This window comes from Phalacrocorax aristotelis, chromosome 2 (assembly GCF_949628215.1).
Source record: "Phalacrocorax aristotelis chromosome 2, bGulAri2.1, whole genome shotgun sequence".
NCBI classification, from domain to species: Eukaryota; Metazoa; Chordata; class Aves; order Suliformes; family Phalacrocoracidae; genus Phalacrocorax; species Phalacrocorax aristotelis.
In genome coordinates this window covers 31,916,191-31,932,908 of record NC_134277.1, presented here as the reverse complement: position 1 = coordinate 31,932,908, position 16,718 = coordinate 31,916,191, and the positions used below count along the sequence as shown (strand labels likewise).

General features: G+C 36.9%; 1 protein-coding gene across 3 annotated transcripts in view; it reads left to right on the top strand.

The window, feature by feature from the left end:
* The window catches only part of DGKB (diacylglycerol kinase beta), a 364,782-nt gene that overhangs the window by 284,431 nt on the left and 63,633 nt on the right, over window positions 1-16,718 (top strand). For all 3 annotated transcript variants that reach the window (XM_075082948.1, XM_075082947.1, XM_075082945.1), the window contains exon 22: window positions 1,118-1,313. In XM_075082948.1, coding sequence (XP_074939049.1) covers window positions 1,118-1,313 — 196 coding nt within the window. The remainder of the gene's footprint in view (window positions 1-1,117; window positions 1,314-16,718) is intronic.

Genomic DNA, 16,718 nt, shown 5'->3' with positions numbered 1-16,718 from the left:
GTGTATCCTATCAAGCTAAGTACATCTCATCCAATGCATCTCAGGTGAACTGTGTTTGCAAATGTTGTAGGCTTTTGCCACCTGAGAAGGTGCTGCAGTTTGTCATTGAACAAGCTGATAAGTTAAGGTTCCTGAACCATTCTTCTGGAAGTGAAAATTATGGTCCCTTTATAAGATATAATTTGAAGCCAAATTTAGCAAAGGAATGTACACCTAAAAAATACCTGAATGTCTAGTGTTGCTGCAGGAAGCAGCAGAAATACACACTAGTGACACAAGGTGCCCTACAGTAGTGAAGGGACTATTTGACAGAGTAAGGTTTCTTCTGTGTGTCCAGTAAGCCTTGGAAGGCTTTTAGGGCACTGATGCCTCTTCTTTAGCTCCATGTGCCATGTTTTCCTTTAGCAATACTGCATATTTCAGAGAACTGGCTGATGAAAGTTCTGTGATAAGAAGTGCTATAGCTGCATCTGCATTCTGCTGTACCCAGTTTTACTAATCTTACCTCTCAGTAGGAGCTATTAGTCAGGCATAGCTCTGTACTAATGTGCCAGTTGTGCCTTTGGGTTGAAATTAATATCGGTGTGGTGTTCAGTGTTTTCAGGGCCTGCTTAGACCCTTTTCCATGATGCTGTAAATGCTCTGTATGCAGGGACTTTTATATTCATTTTCATGTGGAAGGGGCTCAGGTGTTACAATAACAAGTAAGACAGACAATTTAGCTGGAACAGGCAACAAAAAACTGCAGTTATTACTATAGAAATTTTTGCAGCATAAATATCTTTCTGCTAATAGCTGAAGTGAAGCTACAAATATATTTCACTTGGGTCAATGAATAGGTATCAGGTAGCAAGACTCTCCAAATGGTCCCACACTTAAGCAATCAAGAGCAGAATAGGAATCATGTTTTGCCTTCTGAATGAGGATCTGTTCCTATTTCATATCTCCTTTCCAGCTATAAGTATATGCCTTAGCTGTAAACATTGAATAAACCATTAACAGTGTTAAGAATGGTGAATTGTTGAAGAAAAATACCTGATAGGTAGAACATTCTGATTTTTCTTTTTTACTGCTTTGTCTCTCTCTATTTTTTTCCCCTTTCCTTCTTGCTAATCAGTGTGATGGAATTCAGCTAGACTTAACCAATATTTCTCTGGAAGGAATTGCTATTCTGAACATTCCAAGCATGCATGGTGGATCAAACCTTTGGGGAGAGACAAAGAAAAGACGTAGCCACCGTCGGACAGAAAAGAAGAGGTCAGATAAAAGAACCACTGTCACAGATGCCAAGGAATTGAAGTTTGTATGCCAAGGTAAGCTAACAGTTTAATATAAATTATCTGGCTCCATACAGTCAACTCAGTTGTATAATTGCCTTTGTATTGCCTCTTGTCAAAAAAAAAAAAAATAATAGGCAGTTCTTAGCTATTTATTTTCTTGTGCATTTAGCTTGTCGGATGGGAAGCACTGGAGCAAAGGCATAAACAAAAGACATGCTGACAATTACAGTCTATATACTCACAAAACTGCCTCGGATGTTACCTGTTAAGCAGACTAAGCACACCATGTGGCACTGTTTGCTACTACGATATTCAGTCTAAAAGTACCTAGAGTTTTTGGAGTCAAAAAATGCTCATTGAGCATTTATAAGGCTTCTTAATATCAGCATGCGTAATAAAACCTGGGGATAATCATGTCCTGTTTCTAACAAGCTTTGGGCAGAGGCTGTGGAAAATTACTTCAGAGTAACAAGAGCAAGCTGTCTATGCATTTTTTGTTACTATACTGTGATGCTGTATGCAATCCTTGAATGCATATGCTGTAGCTCGCTTGCGTGGGCGTGTTCCATCCTTTCAGGGCTCTTACACTTTCCTCGTGATTAGACGCATTTGCTCCATGCATTTTATTATTAATCGTTACTTTTAACAAAATCTACAGTAAATAGTATGCTCTATTCTACTTTGTAGAATCTGAATACTATGCATTGTAACACATCACTGCATATCACAAGTTCTAGTGATCATAAAACATTGTTTTGTTCACACCAATGGATGAACAGACCAGGCTTTGAAAATCTCCCCCCCCCCCCCTTTTTTTTTATCCTATGGATGTCTCTTGCTTCAGAGTGTCTTTCTGCTTCTCCTCCTTATTCAGGCTGAATAAAGATCAGGACTTTAACTGTCTGATGTTATTGTGATCCTTTTGCTAGTCTTAAATAGCCTATTTTTTACATTTCATCAGCAGTAATTTTTAAATCACTAGTTAGATCATAGCTAACTAATATGTGTTGTAGTTTTAATCCAGATAAATTATCTGGATGACAAAAATTTAGGACTAATGTAGTTTCCTATGGCTTGGAGATTGCAATAGGTACTAGGACTCAAAGTTTCTTTGTGTTTTAGCAATTTGACATATGTTCTAAGTGTCTCAAAGTAGCTTACCAATACACACTGTCGGCTGAAGTTTTGTCAGCTACAAATCTTCTGTATTGTATCCTGAAGTTCAAGAGAGCGAGGCAGGTTATTGCGTAATGGACTCACCAAAATTTTTCCTTTTGTGTTGCTTCTGAACATAGGGAGACAGGACATGTCACCCTTTTGACAGTAGTGAAACAAAATATTATAGTCTCTTTAACTATTGAGTTATGTATATATTTGATATATACATAAAAGCAATTTCACACTACTGACTGTTTTTGGTGTATTACAAGGGCCTTGCTCCTCTCCATTTCCATTTTCCTGGACAAGAAAGAATAAAATAATAATAAAAATATTAAAGACTGAACAGAAGATCCTACATTATCTGTCAAAATGTTCATAATGCAGACACTAAGCACCTTACTTTAGAAAAACTATTCTTATGACTTAGTTTCTAATCGTTTTATATACACTGTGGATGGAGGTAGCTTCAATCAAAAGGTAATTTCAAAGCAGAGATTGATTTCTCAATGTCATAAGCTAGAGCACCCCGATCTCATCACTGAGCACATGGATAGTATTATTGGTTGCATCTACAGTAGCATTTTAGTACTTAAAAGGAATGTGCCTTTTGGACTTCCCAGTTGTCTGTGTTTATTGCGTTTCAGTTTGCAACATTAGGCAGTCTTGAGCATGCAAACTGGATTCCTTTTAAATGCAGGGGGGCACATGCCGTGACTGCAAATGGGTGATCAGTCCATGAAACCATGTTAAAACAACTCAAAGTAAAACTCCAAAATGAATGTGGTGAGAACATCTGAGAACCAACTGATTTGCTATATAGATCCATTCCTATTTTATACTGCAAAGAATAGTCACTTAATTTTGCGAGCTAAGACGGGTTCCCAGGTTAGAGTGTGCTTCTTCATCTCAGTATTCAAAAGTATTGCTGAATAATGGAATTAAATCAATTTTATGTCTTGACTTCTCAAATAGTTTTGATAAATCTAAATCTACCCACTGCAGAAATAACTGACTGCCTGTCACTATGATTCCTTCACTAGCTTTGTACAAGCATACCTGAGATCCCTGTATTGTCTAGCTGATTGTTTTCTTAAGTTTGGATTTCTACTTTTTGGATTGTACTTTTTACTTTGAAGAAAATATTTTACAAAATATTAATGCCTGGGGCAGAAATAGGTATTGCTGTATTAAGAACCATGGTAAATACATACCTCCTTGTTACCTTCTTATTTATTTACTTTCAGTTTGTTTTATGTCCAAATAAAGCATCTAATCACTTGACAACTAAACACTGCAGTTTCTAGGAGACAGTAATCAAACAAACTCATGTTTTCATGTGGAGATACATATCAGGTTTTGGTGTTCAGTTTTGGGGTTTTTTTTGGTTGTTGGTTGTTTGTTTTTAATCTGCTCCTTTTATACAGGAGATCTGAGTAGCATGCATGTTTAGTTTTAGACTTTTTCAATTGCAGTGCAACTGGTTTTTTTACCTGTATATCAATCTGCATTCTTGTTGTCTCTCTGCTTTTATGGTTTTATAACTTGGCCATAAATACGTGAGTTGAAGTTTAGTATTCAAAGCCTGAGCCCTTAAATGGGATACTTGCATGCACTACATTTGAGACCACATTTGGAGTACTGTGCCCAGTTTTGGGTCCCCCAGTTTAAGGACATGGAACTGCTTGAGCAAGTCCAGCGGAGAGCTACCAAGATGATCAGGGGGCTGGAGCATCTCCCTTATGAGGAAAGGCTGAGAGACTTGGGTTTGTTCAGCCTGGAGAAGAGGAGACTGAGGGGGGATTTCATCAATACCTATAAATATCTAAAGGGTGGGTGTCAGGATGATGGGGTCAGACTCCTTTTCAGAGGTGCCCAACGACAGGACAAGGGGCAATGGGCACAAGCTGGAACACAGGAAGTTCCAGCTCAATATGAGAAAAAACTTCTTTCCTGTGAGGGTGCCAGAGCAGCGGAACAGGCTGCCCAGGGAGGGTGTGGAGCCTCCTTCCCTAGACATAATTCAAAACCCACCTGGATGCGTTCCTGTGCCCCCTGCTCTAGGTGTCCCTGCTCAAGCAGGGGGGTTGGACAAGATGATCTACAGAGGTCCCTTCCAACCCCTACCGTTCTGTGATTCTGTGACTAGTGAAAGCTATCTCGTCACTGTGGGTAGTTTGTTGCCCCTGAGCATGTTGCGTTGCTCCTCTCAGAACAACCCCAGGAGGACTCTGAGAACTTCCAAAGAAGAAACCTGTGTGAAGTCCTGCTGCTGTCCTCGGCCCACTCTTGTGTGTATCACCAAACACAAGCCATGTATTGCAACATGATCATTACTGCAGGAAAAAGGGTCAAAGTTCTACCAAATCTTTTTTCTTTCTTATATATCTGTGCAATTCAGAGAAGGTCTATTCCTCTGAGCCTATTTCCCTCTTTTGTTTTTTTTCCCTATTTACTGTTGTCACCTGTTGATGCAAAAAGGCTTGTATTTTCTTTGCCTTTCCCCTTGTCCTCTGCATACTCAATAGCCAGACCACAATTTGGACTTGAAGTAATCAAATGGACACCTTCTTGGAAAACAATCTGATTATATGCACATAGTCTGAAAAACAATATATTGAAATGTGGCAATTTTAAATGTGCAGTGTTTAAATACAGACCCTGCTTGCCTCATTAGGAGTTGTGCATGTACGCTAAAGACCAAAATTTAGCACTGATAGCATATAGGTATGTGTATAATATATTTCTATCTAACTAGTAACTGGCTTTAATATTTTCATACAAAATATACATGAAAATATATTTGTCTGATTAACTTATAACTCATTGGAAAGAAAACCTTATTTAGCTATAATCTACTAAATATTATCCTATTCTTTGTTAATGGAAAAAAAATACTAGAGTTTTCAATTCAGCTCCTGTGCAGAAGTATAGAGGGTCTTTCAATAAATGCTATTAGGGTAAAAAATGGGGTTTTTTTCTAATTTAATTTCTAATGTGTCATTATAATTTCTATTGTACAAAATCAATGCATTAGGAAAAAATATAACTACAGATATTTGTGACAATTCTTGAAGGTAGGTGATTTAATTAGTATTTTGTCTTTATGAATCTGATGCTTGCAATCTTTCTTTTTGTTGTTTTGTTTTAAAATCTTCTAATAAGTAGATATCTATGATATATCTATCCACAATAAATGTTTTTCTAAGTACAGAATGTAGATGTAACTGTGAACTATCCTTGAACATTATTTGGATAGGATTTTTGTTTGGATACACACAGATATTGACAAATGCCAAAAATGAGTGCTTTAAAAAGATTAACATACTGCGTAGAAACTAAAGTATGAGTTGAGAATCATAAAAGTAATTAACTGAGCTATTTGTTGTTTGGAAATTGCATCTAAAACATAAGTTGAATCATGACAACATATCTTGCATGAAATATATACCACTTATGTTAAGTGTTAAACAGCAAAATTTTCTTCCTCACAGAGATACTAAGTACAAATTTCAAACCTTTCGTGAGAAAAAGGAAATAATTCTTTTGAAAATCTCTCTAGTAAACTTTTTGCTGAGTGGAGTAGGATTCCTTTGGGTGGATGTTGTTATGCTTTGATTTTATTTCATTGCTGAAGTTCATTAGAGCCCTGTCTTGAAATGGAATCTCTTTTAAAAAGTTTAAAGTCTCTTAAGATTTTATTGCAAACATATACATAACTTGTTTTGGCACGAGTACTTCCAGGCAATTCAGTAGACTCATTCCTGAAGGCAGTGTCTATGAACTATTAATGGGTGAAACCTTTAGACTCTTAAGTATTTCAGTGCAATGCTTATTTTTTACATCACCAGGCACACTGATACTTAACCAAGTGTTTATTGAGTTGATCTGTGCAGCTTGTTGGAATAGCTGCAGTGCGCTATTACTCAGCAACATGCCAGAGTACTAGACTAATTCAAGACAATGTGCATTCATGTCACAGCACCTAGTCATAAACCAAGCTTACCAATATGATTCAATAACTCCATGTGGAAATCTCTGATAATAACTGCATTATGACTTTCTGAATGGAAATGCAGAAGTTTTGGAAACAGAATAATATGTATACAGACAGTTCACTACAGTTAAAAGTAGGGGACATGCAGAAGCTGTGAAGGCCTTAAGACGCTTCAAAATATCTGTACATATTAAGAGAGGAGAAAATACCTTTCTTATTAGGTGTCAAATTCCATTCTACAGGGGAGGGGAGAATCTCATCCCAAGCTTCCCTATAGCCACGGGATTCCTGACAAGAGTTCTTTAAACAACTTATAAACTTTGTGGGCTAGCAGACTGATTTAATTCATGGAGGTCTTTCATAAATTACTCTCTGGCAAGGTGACTTCTCCTTGCTGTTTATAATTCTCTAAATATAAAATTTTGATACGTTATGAATTTTGAGATGTCTAAATATTAATTAATTTCATAAGTTGAAAGAGGTAGAAACGGTGTTCTATATACACAGTATATGTACTGTATACACAGCATATGTTCAGTATTGGTAGACTTTAGGTTATTTATGACATGATACAAGACAAGTATAATTAACTCTCTATAATAACATTTTTATTCAATGTTATGGATAATGTAATGGCTCGATAAGGTAATCACCCTTATTTTGTTTGTTGTTTAGACAGTTTTGGGTAACATAGCCATTAACACATTAGCACAGTGAAAAATAACTAATTATAGCTATTTCATAGCTGGCCTATGTTAAGATATTCAACTTATAGAAATAATGTTATTTAGACAGAATCTCTAAGTAAAATAATTTAATTGCTGCCTCGACAATCCTAACTAGGTATTTTTGTGCACATATGTGTACAGTTTGATGAAAGCAAATAGTAGTGGTATAATCAAGTTCTACCAATTTTAGTAATCAGTGTTATAGGTTATTTGTGTTACTTTAGAGAAAGAAAGTAAAAGGTAAATTACCTTAAGCTGATCACAATATCTCTTTAAGAACTTAAGGTAATACATTTGGTATTCAGAATTCAAGGAAGCAGAAATATGTCTAACTAATGAAAACCAGTGACTAAGTGAGTTAAACAAAAGAAATAATAATTACATGCTGCTCTGAGCTAGGCTCAAACTCACTAGAATAGATAAAAGGGATGTATAAAGACCTTGCATTTGAGATAGCTTGCAAACCTTTTATGGTCCTTTTTCAGGAAGTCTCTACACAAACTGAGGTATGTGTCTCTATCCAAAACAAAGATAAAAGTAGGGCATATATGTTGGAAATACCTTGCTGGATAATATATATAAAGGTTTATATTTCTGTTAAAAATAACAGGAAAAGAGCAGTGAACCTGGGACAAGAGGCAGCACCAAACTCAGAAATGGAAAAACTGTTGATGCATTTCTTCGAAAAAGTGAAGAGAAAGACAGCTTTCTCAGCCAAATTCTGAGGATAAAATTGTTAGATTAGCAAAGAGACTGCCTTATGTTCAAGCCTTCCTACATTTAAGGAAAAAGATCTTTTGTCTGTAATGGTAAAGAAAAAGTATGAAGAATGAAAATCTAACATTTGTGTCCTTTTCCTAAAGAAAGTAACCCAAGAAGACCTGCAATTTGTCTAAGACACAGATCAGAAAAAAAGAAGAAAGTAGGTTTCCTTAATAAGTAGTTAAATAAGTTAAATTTAAGAGTTATGGCAGCTTGTGTGTCTCAGTTCAAAAAAAAGGTAAAAAGGAAGAAGGATCCGTATGCATCCTTGTCTGCCTATGCAGATAGGACTAAACACTGATGATATACGTATAGGGTCAAAGCACTAAGTGTATGAAGTTCAGAAGAAGAGTCCAATATTATTTCAATGTAAACTACTATAAAACCCACGTGGAACTTATTTCTAGGGTGTAAATTTGGGAAACATACACATGATGATTTACAGTGTTCTGTGAACCTAAAATACTTTGAATGTTTGGTTCACAAATCCACTTCATTTAGTTACATACCTGAATTACTTTACTTGGAAAATAACCAAAATTATCCTTGTATGAAATTTTCATTTATTTCATAGATTTTGTATAATTGCTCTGAAAATAGCAGCATTTTTCATGGTTTTGGCACTTTATTTTCTGTCCTTGATTGAAACTAGGAAGGCAGAGAAATCCCCTACATAAATAGCAAAGTTAACCCTTCTAATCCAGATACTTCTTCAAAGTGTAAATATTAGAAAAAAAAATCCTATTCAGGCCTTTTTTTTTCCTGTCTAAGCATGCACCATATTCTAAACATCTTAAAGCATAAATTGAAGCTTTAACCTAAACTTCACGTATTTCTGTGTAGAATTTCTTGTTACAATTATTCAAGTGTATGTTGTTTACAGTAAATCAAATTCTTGTGAGGACTGTCAGAGTTAGGGTGCCATTAACTTTAGTGTCTAAAAGCCAACCCTTTAGCCAGTAGGTAAAGTCACCTCAAGAAAATTGTTTGCCCCATGCTCAAATAAGGGTCTACAGTAGGCAGAACAAAACATGCACTGGAGGTGACTGTCTCTATTTATTGTAAGTGGAGCCTAAGTAACAGGTCGAGTTAGACACCTCACTTCCAGCTGACTAGGTGGTGAGATGGATTTCTGTATATGCAGCATGAGGCAAAGCTCATTACATGCTTGAACAGCCCTTGGAGCAGGAATGGGAACCAGGTACCACTCTGCCAGATTAGCCTTGTTGAGCTGAACCGTGCTCTCTCCTACAGATCCGGTGCCAATGTGTCCCATATCTTTCGTGAACACTGAATATACTGAGCAGAAAGAACCATGGCAGAATATCTGTCTTTCCAGTGTGTGCAGACCCTGCTTGGAGTATATATAGCTTTCAGGTGTTAGGGACTCAAGCAGGGGAACACCTGTTGGGGGCATTATAGTATAGGCAGTGTTGGGAAGTAGGGTAGCATTCAGTGGTGTTCTATACTGCCCTCTCTTTAGTTTGGAGTGCATTATTTTGTCACCTTTTAAAAGTCTTCATGGTATGCTGAATACCCCATTTCCTTTGTACACATTTGTGTTGCAGCACTCAGCCACCGTGTACTGCCTCTTCTATCTGCTGAACAGCAGTAGTAGGCCACTGTGCCAGGCATTTTACTTCACATCTCAAGCAAGAGCTCAATGGACGGTGGAAGCTGCTGCCTCACCGAAAGCAGCCGCGTGGTGTAGCCTATCAGTGCACAAGGTGTTGATCCCTGGCTTTGGTGAGGTTGCAGATTCAACAAAGGCAAGGAACTCTTGCCAGTTTGCCCCTGTGGAAGCACCTGTTTCTGCAAATCCAGGACCTGCCTAAGGCAGGATGCAACTAAGTTCCTCATATAGTAGTACCCAGTTTTCAGTAATTGCTCTAGAAGCTGTGGACTAGTATGCTTCATACTGTGATGTGTTACCACTACTCAGCAGTATCTTATCTCTGTAGAGGCTGTGATTTCGGGAGAAGGAAAGGAAGGAAGAAAAGAATGTCACAGTTTTTCCACATTAACACATTCCCAGTTCTTTTATTTTACTTTAAGCAATGGGTCATGAGTTTAGACACGGTGTAGAGGTAAGAAAGGTGCTGAGGTACTCAACATGACAAAGTGATGGCGCTGGTAATTTTCCTAACTCAAAACCTAGATTTCAGATGACTTTATGAGGAATAGGTTGGTATTCAAATGCCTTTGTCCCATATTAGCTACTGAAGATTGTGTGGCTTTAGCTCCTTAATTTCACTGCATGTGCACATTCACTGGAATGATGGGGTAAATGGTACTTTGTCCTAGCCACTTAGTTAAATTGTGCATTGAACCCATTAGTTTGTAAGATCTGAAGAGCAAACATCCAGTTTAGCAAGCTGTTAAAGATAGCACAGTTTTCCTGGTAGGAGAATGTGAGCTGGGCACTCAGGATTTGACTATGCTATTAAAAAGCCCTTTCCCCTCTTTTGCCCCCCCGCCCCACTCCCCCCCCAACCCCCCCAGCAGCAAATCTTTAGGGTGCACTCTTTTCCTCTAGATACCTTTATTACTCAAGAGGTGCTCTGTTCAGCAGGAGCCTTATTCATACAAGTAGGCTCATCAGCCTGGGGGCTGGAGTCCATAATTCATAACACAGTTTGAATCTTTTAGAAATATAAATACAATTTCTTGTTGTTGTGAAATACTGATTTTATTGTTATTAGGAAGTAGTAGGACCTTGAAAAATGGCTTGATAGTCTGATTTGGTTTTATATTTATAAAGCATGTATATATGTTTCTGTGCAATATACATCACAGTAGAAAAACAATTTCCTTTTATTTACAAGGCAGTTGAGATTGTCATTGTATTATACCTTTTGGTGCACAGAATGTTCATTTTCTTTCAAACGTTATTCATCGAAAGAGGATAATTATGGTGTATTTCACAGACTGCCAGAAGGAAAATGTATCTTTGAAAAGTTTCATTTCCCTTAAGTTGCTCATTTTCTATAGGAAGACAGAGCTATTAAGTAACATACCCATGACAAAGATTGATTAAAATGGCATAAAGGACTATCTTATCTCTAAGTACAGGGATTTACACGTATAACTCCTATGACATTAAATGCAGTAGGTGAAATTAACTTTAGCTATTGTATAAAAAAAGCCCCAGCAAATTGGTTTGTACAGAGAACAAGGTGAGGGTGGGAGGGATGGCATGTTAAGTAGCAAGAGTGAAGTATTGTTTTAGAGTACACCTGCAATGTAGCACGCAAGTAACTAAACCAACTTCTGTGCCAGCAACATTAATGCAGTATTCTGCTGGGACTCACTTTGGCTGCTAAATAGTGGAAACATCACCTTGCTGATGTGGCTAAGCTGCTGAGTCTGTCTGACCTGGAACAAGGATATGCCCTTATGTACACTTTATGCATACCTCGACACAGGTGTCTGCAGAAGGCTTATATGACGTGTTCTGCAGAACTCCCAGTGCTTAATTCTGCTTTTCTGGGAGCCTTCATGGGTCTTACACCTTATTAACCCAGGTGAATGAGTACGTACTTGTATGTGAGCCATTAGTTAAGATTTAGTAAATGATAAGGGATGTGAATGGAATACCCAAAAATCTTTTTTATTTTCCTATTCAGTGCAGAATTAGTAACAAATACCATTTTTCATCGTAGCAAAACTGACCTTCTTACCCAGGCTCTTCCTCCTCCCCCCCATTTCTAGTACTGAACACAACAGCTTTGCTGGTATCTATCTGTGTAAAGACTTGGCTTTCACTGGAAAATACACCTTGCGGGATGTAAAGCTCTATCATAATTAGCTTGTTTGTACATGACAGGAGGAGGTAAAGTTTGCCTTTCCTGAACTCTTTCCTTGAGTCTTTCCTCCATGCTGGTCTTTGGTCTGACTATAACTTTGCTGCCATGTTTCAGCAGCTCATCCAGCATAGTGGCAACAGTATGGTGCGGTCAGTCTAGGACTCAGAGTGTGCTAATAAAGCGGCTGAGTAGTTGTTATTTAAAAATTTACTGTGCCATGCATCAAATGTGGATATTTCTACAAGAGCATAAGCACAGGACATAAGTCCTTTTTGGGGTAATTCCACAGAAATTATCAGACTTACATAAATGAGTAATAAAGTGCCATAGCTTAGGGCAGAATTTCACATTTTGAATATATAGAAATATGGATGAGAAAACATTAACAAGTTTCAGATAAAGAAAAAAACATTTTGTGTGTGTATGTATATATTTAAAAGCAGATATGTTTAATTGACATTTTGGGTTTTGTAATCACATAAATATGTGCCTTTTCCTCTACTTCAGCAAGAAATCCATAACAAACAAATGAATAAATCAAAAACATTCCTTGTTGGGTGTATCTTCTACATTGTTTATTGATTTATGTACACATACTTTTTTTTATTTTAACAGAAGAATGCATTCTCTCATTTTTGTAGGGCTTGATTTTTATTTCCTACTGCTATATGGTGTGAATAACAATTATTGCAGAAGTGTTAAACCCATCTGAGAACAGAAAGTAGCCCCATTTTAGTTATAAAATAACCATATCCTATTATGGTACTTTGATACAGAGTTTTTCTTTAATTAACAAAGTGAAAACATCTGCTACTGTCTCAGCATAGATTTTGAGTTTCATACCAGTTTTATAATTCATGTGTTTCTCTGCTTCTGAAGTTTTTCAGACATAAATTATTTGTAAATGTTACTTTTCTTCCAAAAGCTTACAGAAAGTCAGCAATTAACTAACTACAACAGGTGTTTCCTTTCTTGGGGAAAGGAATGCATATGATTATTGTAATTTAGATTCCTATGTGAGTTAAGGAATTGGCCTGTTATTAGAAAACATTGCAAGCACATGGAAAATGATAAAAATGAAGTAGAAAGGTTGCATGAATTTAAGACTGAGATAGTTTTAACCCTTTGAGGCTCTTCACATGTGAATGTTGTGGTGTTACCACTCCCGCTGCCAGAATCCTAAATGTGACTTGATATGTGCCTATATGGTTTAGATTTACAGTAATATTTTCTGATGCCAAACACATGTTTTTATATTGTGACCTTTGTACAAAAAACTGCAATAACCATTCTGCAATATTCTATTTGTTTAATGGCAGACAAGTATTCCCCAGGAATGTCTGATAGCATATTACTCAGATTGTTTGTTCATTTAACCCTGCCCCAGGTGCCTGAATCTTTAGATTAAAGATACAGAAATAAAAATAGAATAGCCTAGCAGATCATTTTTGGCTGCTGTAACACATAATCATCTCCTCTGATCCATTCTAGTTTTCTATTACTTGTTAATAGAAAATTTCAAGTTCCTTGAGTGTTTGCAAAAGGTGTCAGATTGACAGCAATTTAATTTTGAGTAACAACAGGAGAGACAGCTTCAGTTAGTGTACACATTAGTATTACTAATAAAAAATAAGTAAAATATTCTAAAAATATTGGAGATATGAAGAATCCAGTAAGACCACACCTTGAGTGTATATACACTTGCATTACTCACTCGAGGTAGAAGTGGAATTTACAGGAGAAAATTGTGTATGAGACAGAGAGATGCAGAAAAAGAAGCATATATTAAAGCAAAGAATGTCAGGTTCAGTCGGTTGTATTTAAAAAGCTGAATTTTTTCCGTTGGTTTTTTTTCCCCCCACTCTGCAAAGACTTGTGTTAACCAAAGCATTCAAATATGTGTAGCTATAAATATATATTAGAATCATGCAAGTATTTTAGTAGTGCCTAATTACTCTGCAAGGAGAAAGGTTGGGTGGTTGTTTTTTTTTCCCTACTTGCTGTTGTGATCAATTTAAAGATTTTTTCTCTCTCCATTTTTTTTTTCTTCATATAAGCACCCATAACCTGCTAGCAAATATGCTATTAGCAGAATTAGCAGAAAACTGTGTAGCAAAAGCATGTGTCCAACCACACCAAGAAAAAGCACTGTTTGGTAGCAGCATTATTTCGATCACATATTTACGAAGACCAAGTGTAATTCTGGTGGTTTTGTGCATTGGTGCTGAGGATAAGTCAAATTAAAGGAGAGGAGGTTCAGTTGGACCACGTGATCTCCGTGACCTGCTCTATTTTTACCTGCTGCCTTTAAATCGTAGCCTCCCTCCTGACACTGTTAAGCATTGCCAGTAAACCATCAGGTTGTTTATAAGAGCACATTGTAAAGTAGGTTGTATCGGAAAGTATGAGCTGCCCAACAAATTAATGGCATTGTGAGGTGCTGCCTGCTGGGGTGAAAATAAATTGTAAGAAAATATAGGGAGACAGGTAATGGGCACTAGCTATGCTGCACAACACTTTTCAAACTGCTGCTGACTGTGTGCCAATAGATATGGCAATAACTGTCAACAAGATTTACAATACTTTCGCATTTACACAGTGAGAGTAGAAAGGTTGAAAGAGTTCTATAATTTTATTTAAAGTTTAGCGCCAACTATTTCTGGACCTACTATTTCCAGGCAACAGGGTTACAAACACACTGCTTATCTTTCATACGTGTCAGTGGGAGGGTTTTTTATTATCATCGGAAGTCCTTGAAATTGAACATAAGAAAAATAGCAGTAAAGCAGAGGCATATATTTAATTGTAAAATCCAAGCAGGTACAGATTTTGCCATTTATTGTATATGTTGTGATTTCTGATAGCACTAAATCGTGCTACCTATCTGTAGCCCCAGTGGGTGGCTCCTGCAGGCAATACATTTTCTGGCTGTGCTTCTTTCCCTGATATTGAGAAGGCACAGCTTAAAGCTACTGTGTTGTCTTTGTTATCCCCTTGGCAATGCGTTCCATGCTGCAGAAATCTGCAAGAGGCAAACTGAACAATTTTAAAGGTCCATTGTGCAAAGCTCAGGAGTTGTCCCATCATCTTCCTTATCAGCATTCAGACACATGTCTTTACACTTACAATAACTTTTAATAGCTGTTAGTGCTGCAGAGATGGTAAAATTATGGGTTTGAGCTGAATATTCTTTTTCTGGTTTGCACACCCCCAGTGGAACTTGTAAATACATTCTATGTGCGTTATATTGTAATGAAGACTCTGGTTATTAGTTAAATAACTTCACCTTATCACAAAAGCTTCCTTATGTTTTTCAGTGGCTTCAGCTGCCAACCAGTAAGAAAGCTTCTCAAAATAGGGACTAAAGCAGCCATGTATTTGTAATAAATCACAGATGATGTCTGTGTACCTTTCTTTTTGTAGGTCTAATATACTATTTGTAGGTCTAATATACTATTGAGTACAGGAAAAGAAGTTATACCCTTAAAATATAGCCTTTTTAGAACCCAATAAATAATCTGAGGCTGACCAAACCATTCCTCTATTACTTCATGTGAACCATATGAACAAATTGGCAGTTAGTGATTATTATTTATTTGTTCTGTGGTAACAACCAAAGGTCTTGGACACTTGACACTTTATAAACACAGATCAAATGGACATTTCCTGCTTGAAGAATCACAGAACCAAAGCATAATTTAGGTTGGAAGGGACTTCTAAACATCAATTAGACCAACCTTCTCTGCTCAACAGAGGTCTAATTAGATCAGGTTGCTCAGGGCTTGTCTAGGACTTACACTCTAAAGAGTCTAAGAATTCATGATCTAAAGTTTATTTGCTAAAATCTAAGGGTTTGGTTCTTGAATGCAAGGTTAAGGAGTCCAATTTCATACTGCATGTATGTGACCCTAATTCAGGCAGTCAGTATGTCATTTGTTTTATTTTCATCTTTCTTATTCACTGGATCATAGACTTAGCTAACCCAACAGTCCTATCCCAGAGGCTCCTACTGCTCTCAGAAATAAGAGTTCTCTTCTGCCTTCTGGAAAGGGCCTCAGAATACCCACCCATCTGCAAAATCATCACTGTCATGTGAAACCACAGAGGAACTCTCACCCTAACTGGCAAATAGTTCACTGGAATTGATCCTGTTATTACTTTTTCTGATCAACATTCCCTGCCTTTTCATTGCATCTCAATTTTATAACTGACCCTTTTTGGCTGCTTCAGGTGGAGTCCCAGCACGTTCATCAGTTGTCTTACAGACCCATTGATGGTCAATGTGGAGGCACATGTTGAATTGTAACTTTGCATTCAAATCCAATTAGAACCACGGGATCTTAGGTGTGTTCCTAAACCCATATAATCTTCTAAAAAGCCTCCCCTCCATTTATCTGGACTCTAGATATACTTGAGAATATAATCTTCCTTCTAAAGTCCATTTCTCCTTGTTTACCTCCCACTTCATGTTTCTTTTGATTTCACTTTTATTTTCTTCTGAGAAAGTGGCTGAAAGTTTAGGACTTCTGCATCCCAAAAGGCTTACAGACCTGTAAAAATAATGGTAATAAGCTTCCTGGAGTGCAAATGGCCTCATATTTAGATGACCTTCCACAGATAATCAAAAGTTTCTCATAGGTGGCTATTTTCTCTAGGCTGTATGGAAGAAACTATTAGTGAGTCAAGTTTTTAAATTGAAATCAGTTAAAAATATTCTTTGCCAGTTCGGGGATGTTTAGAACCATTACCTAAGAACTGATAAAATGAATGATTAAGTTTTTAGAGCATGAAAAAGTTATGTTAGTAAGAAACAATCAGCAATTTTTGTTATAACATCGGAAATCATATTAAGATGTAGACATTTTGAGAATTACTGAGTAAGACGTAATCAGAAGACATTTAAAACATCAGAAAATAATTGCTGTATAATTAATTTGGGGGTGATGGAGTTGATTAATATAGCTCTGTCTGAAGCAATTTATGAAAC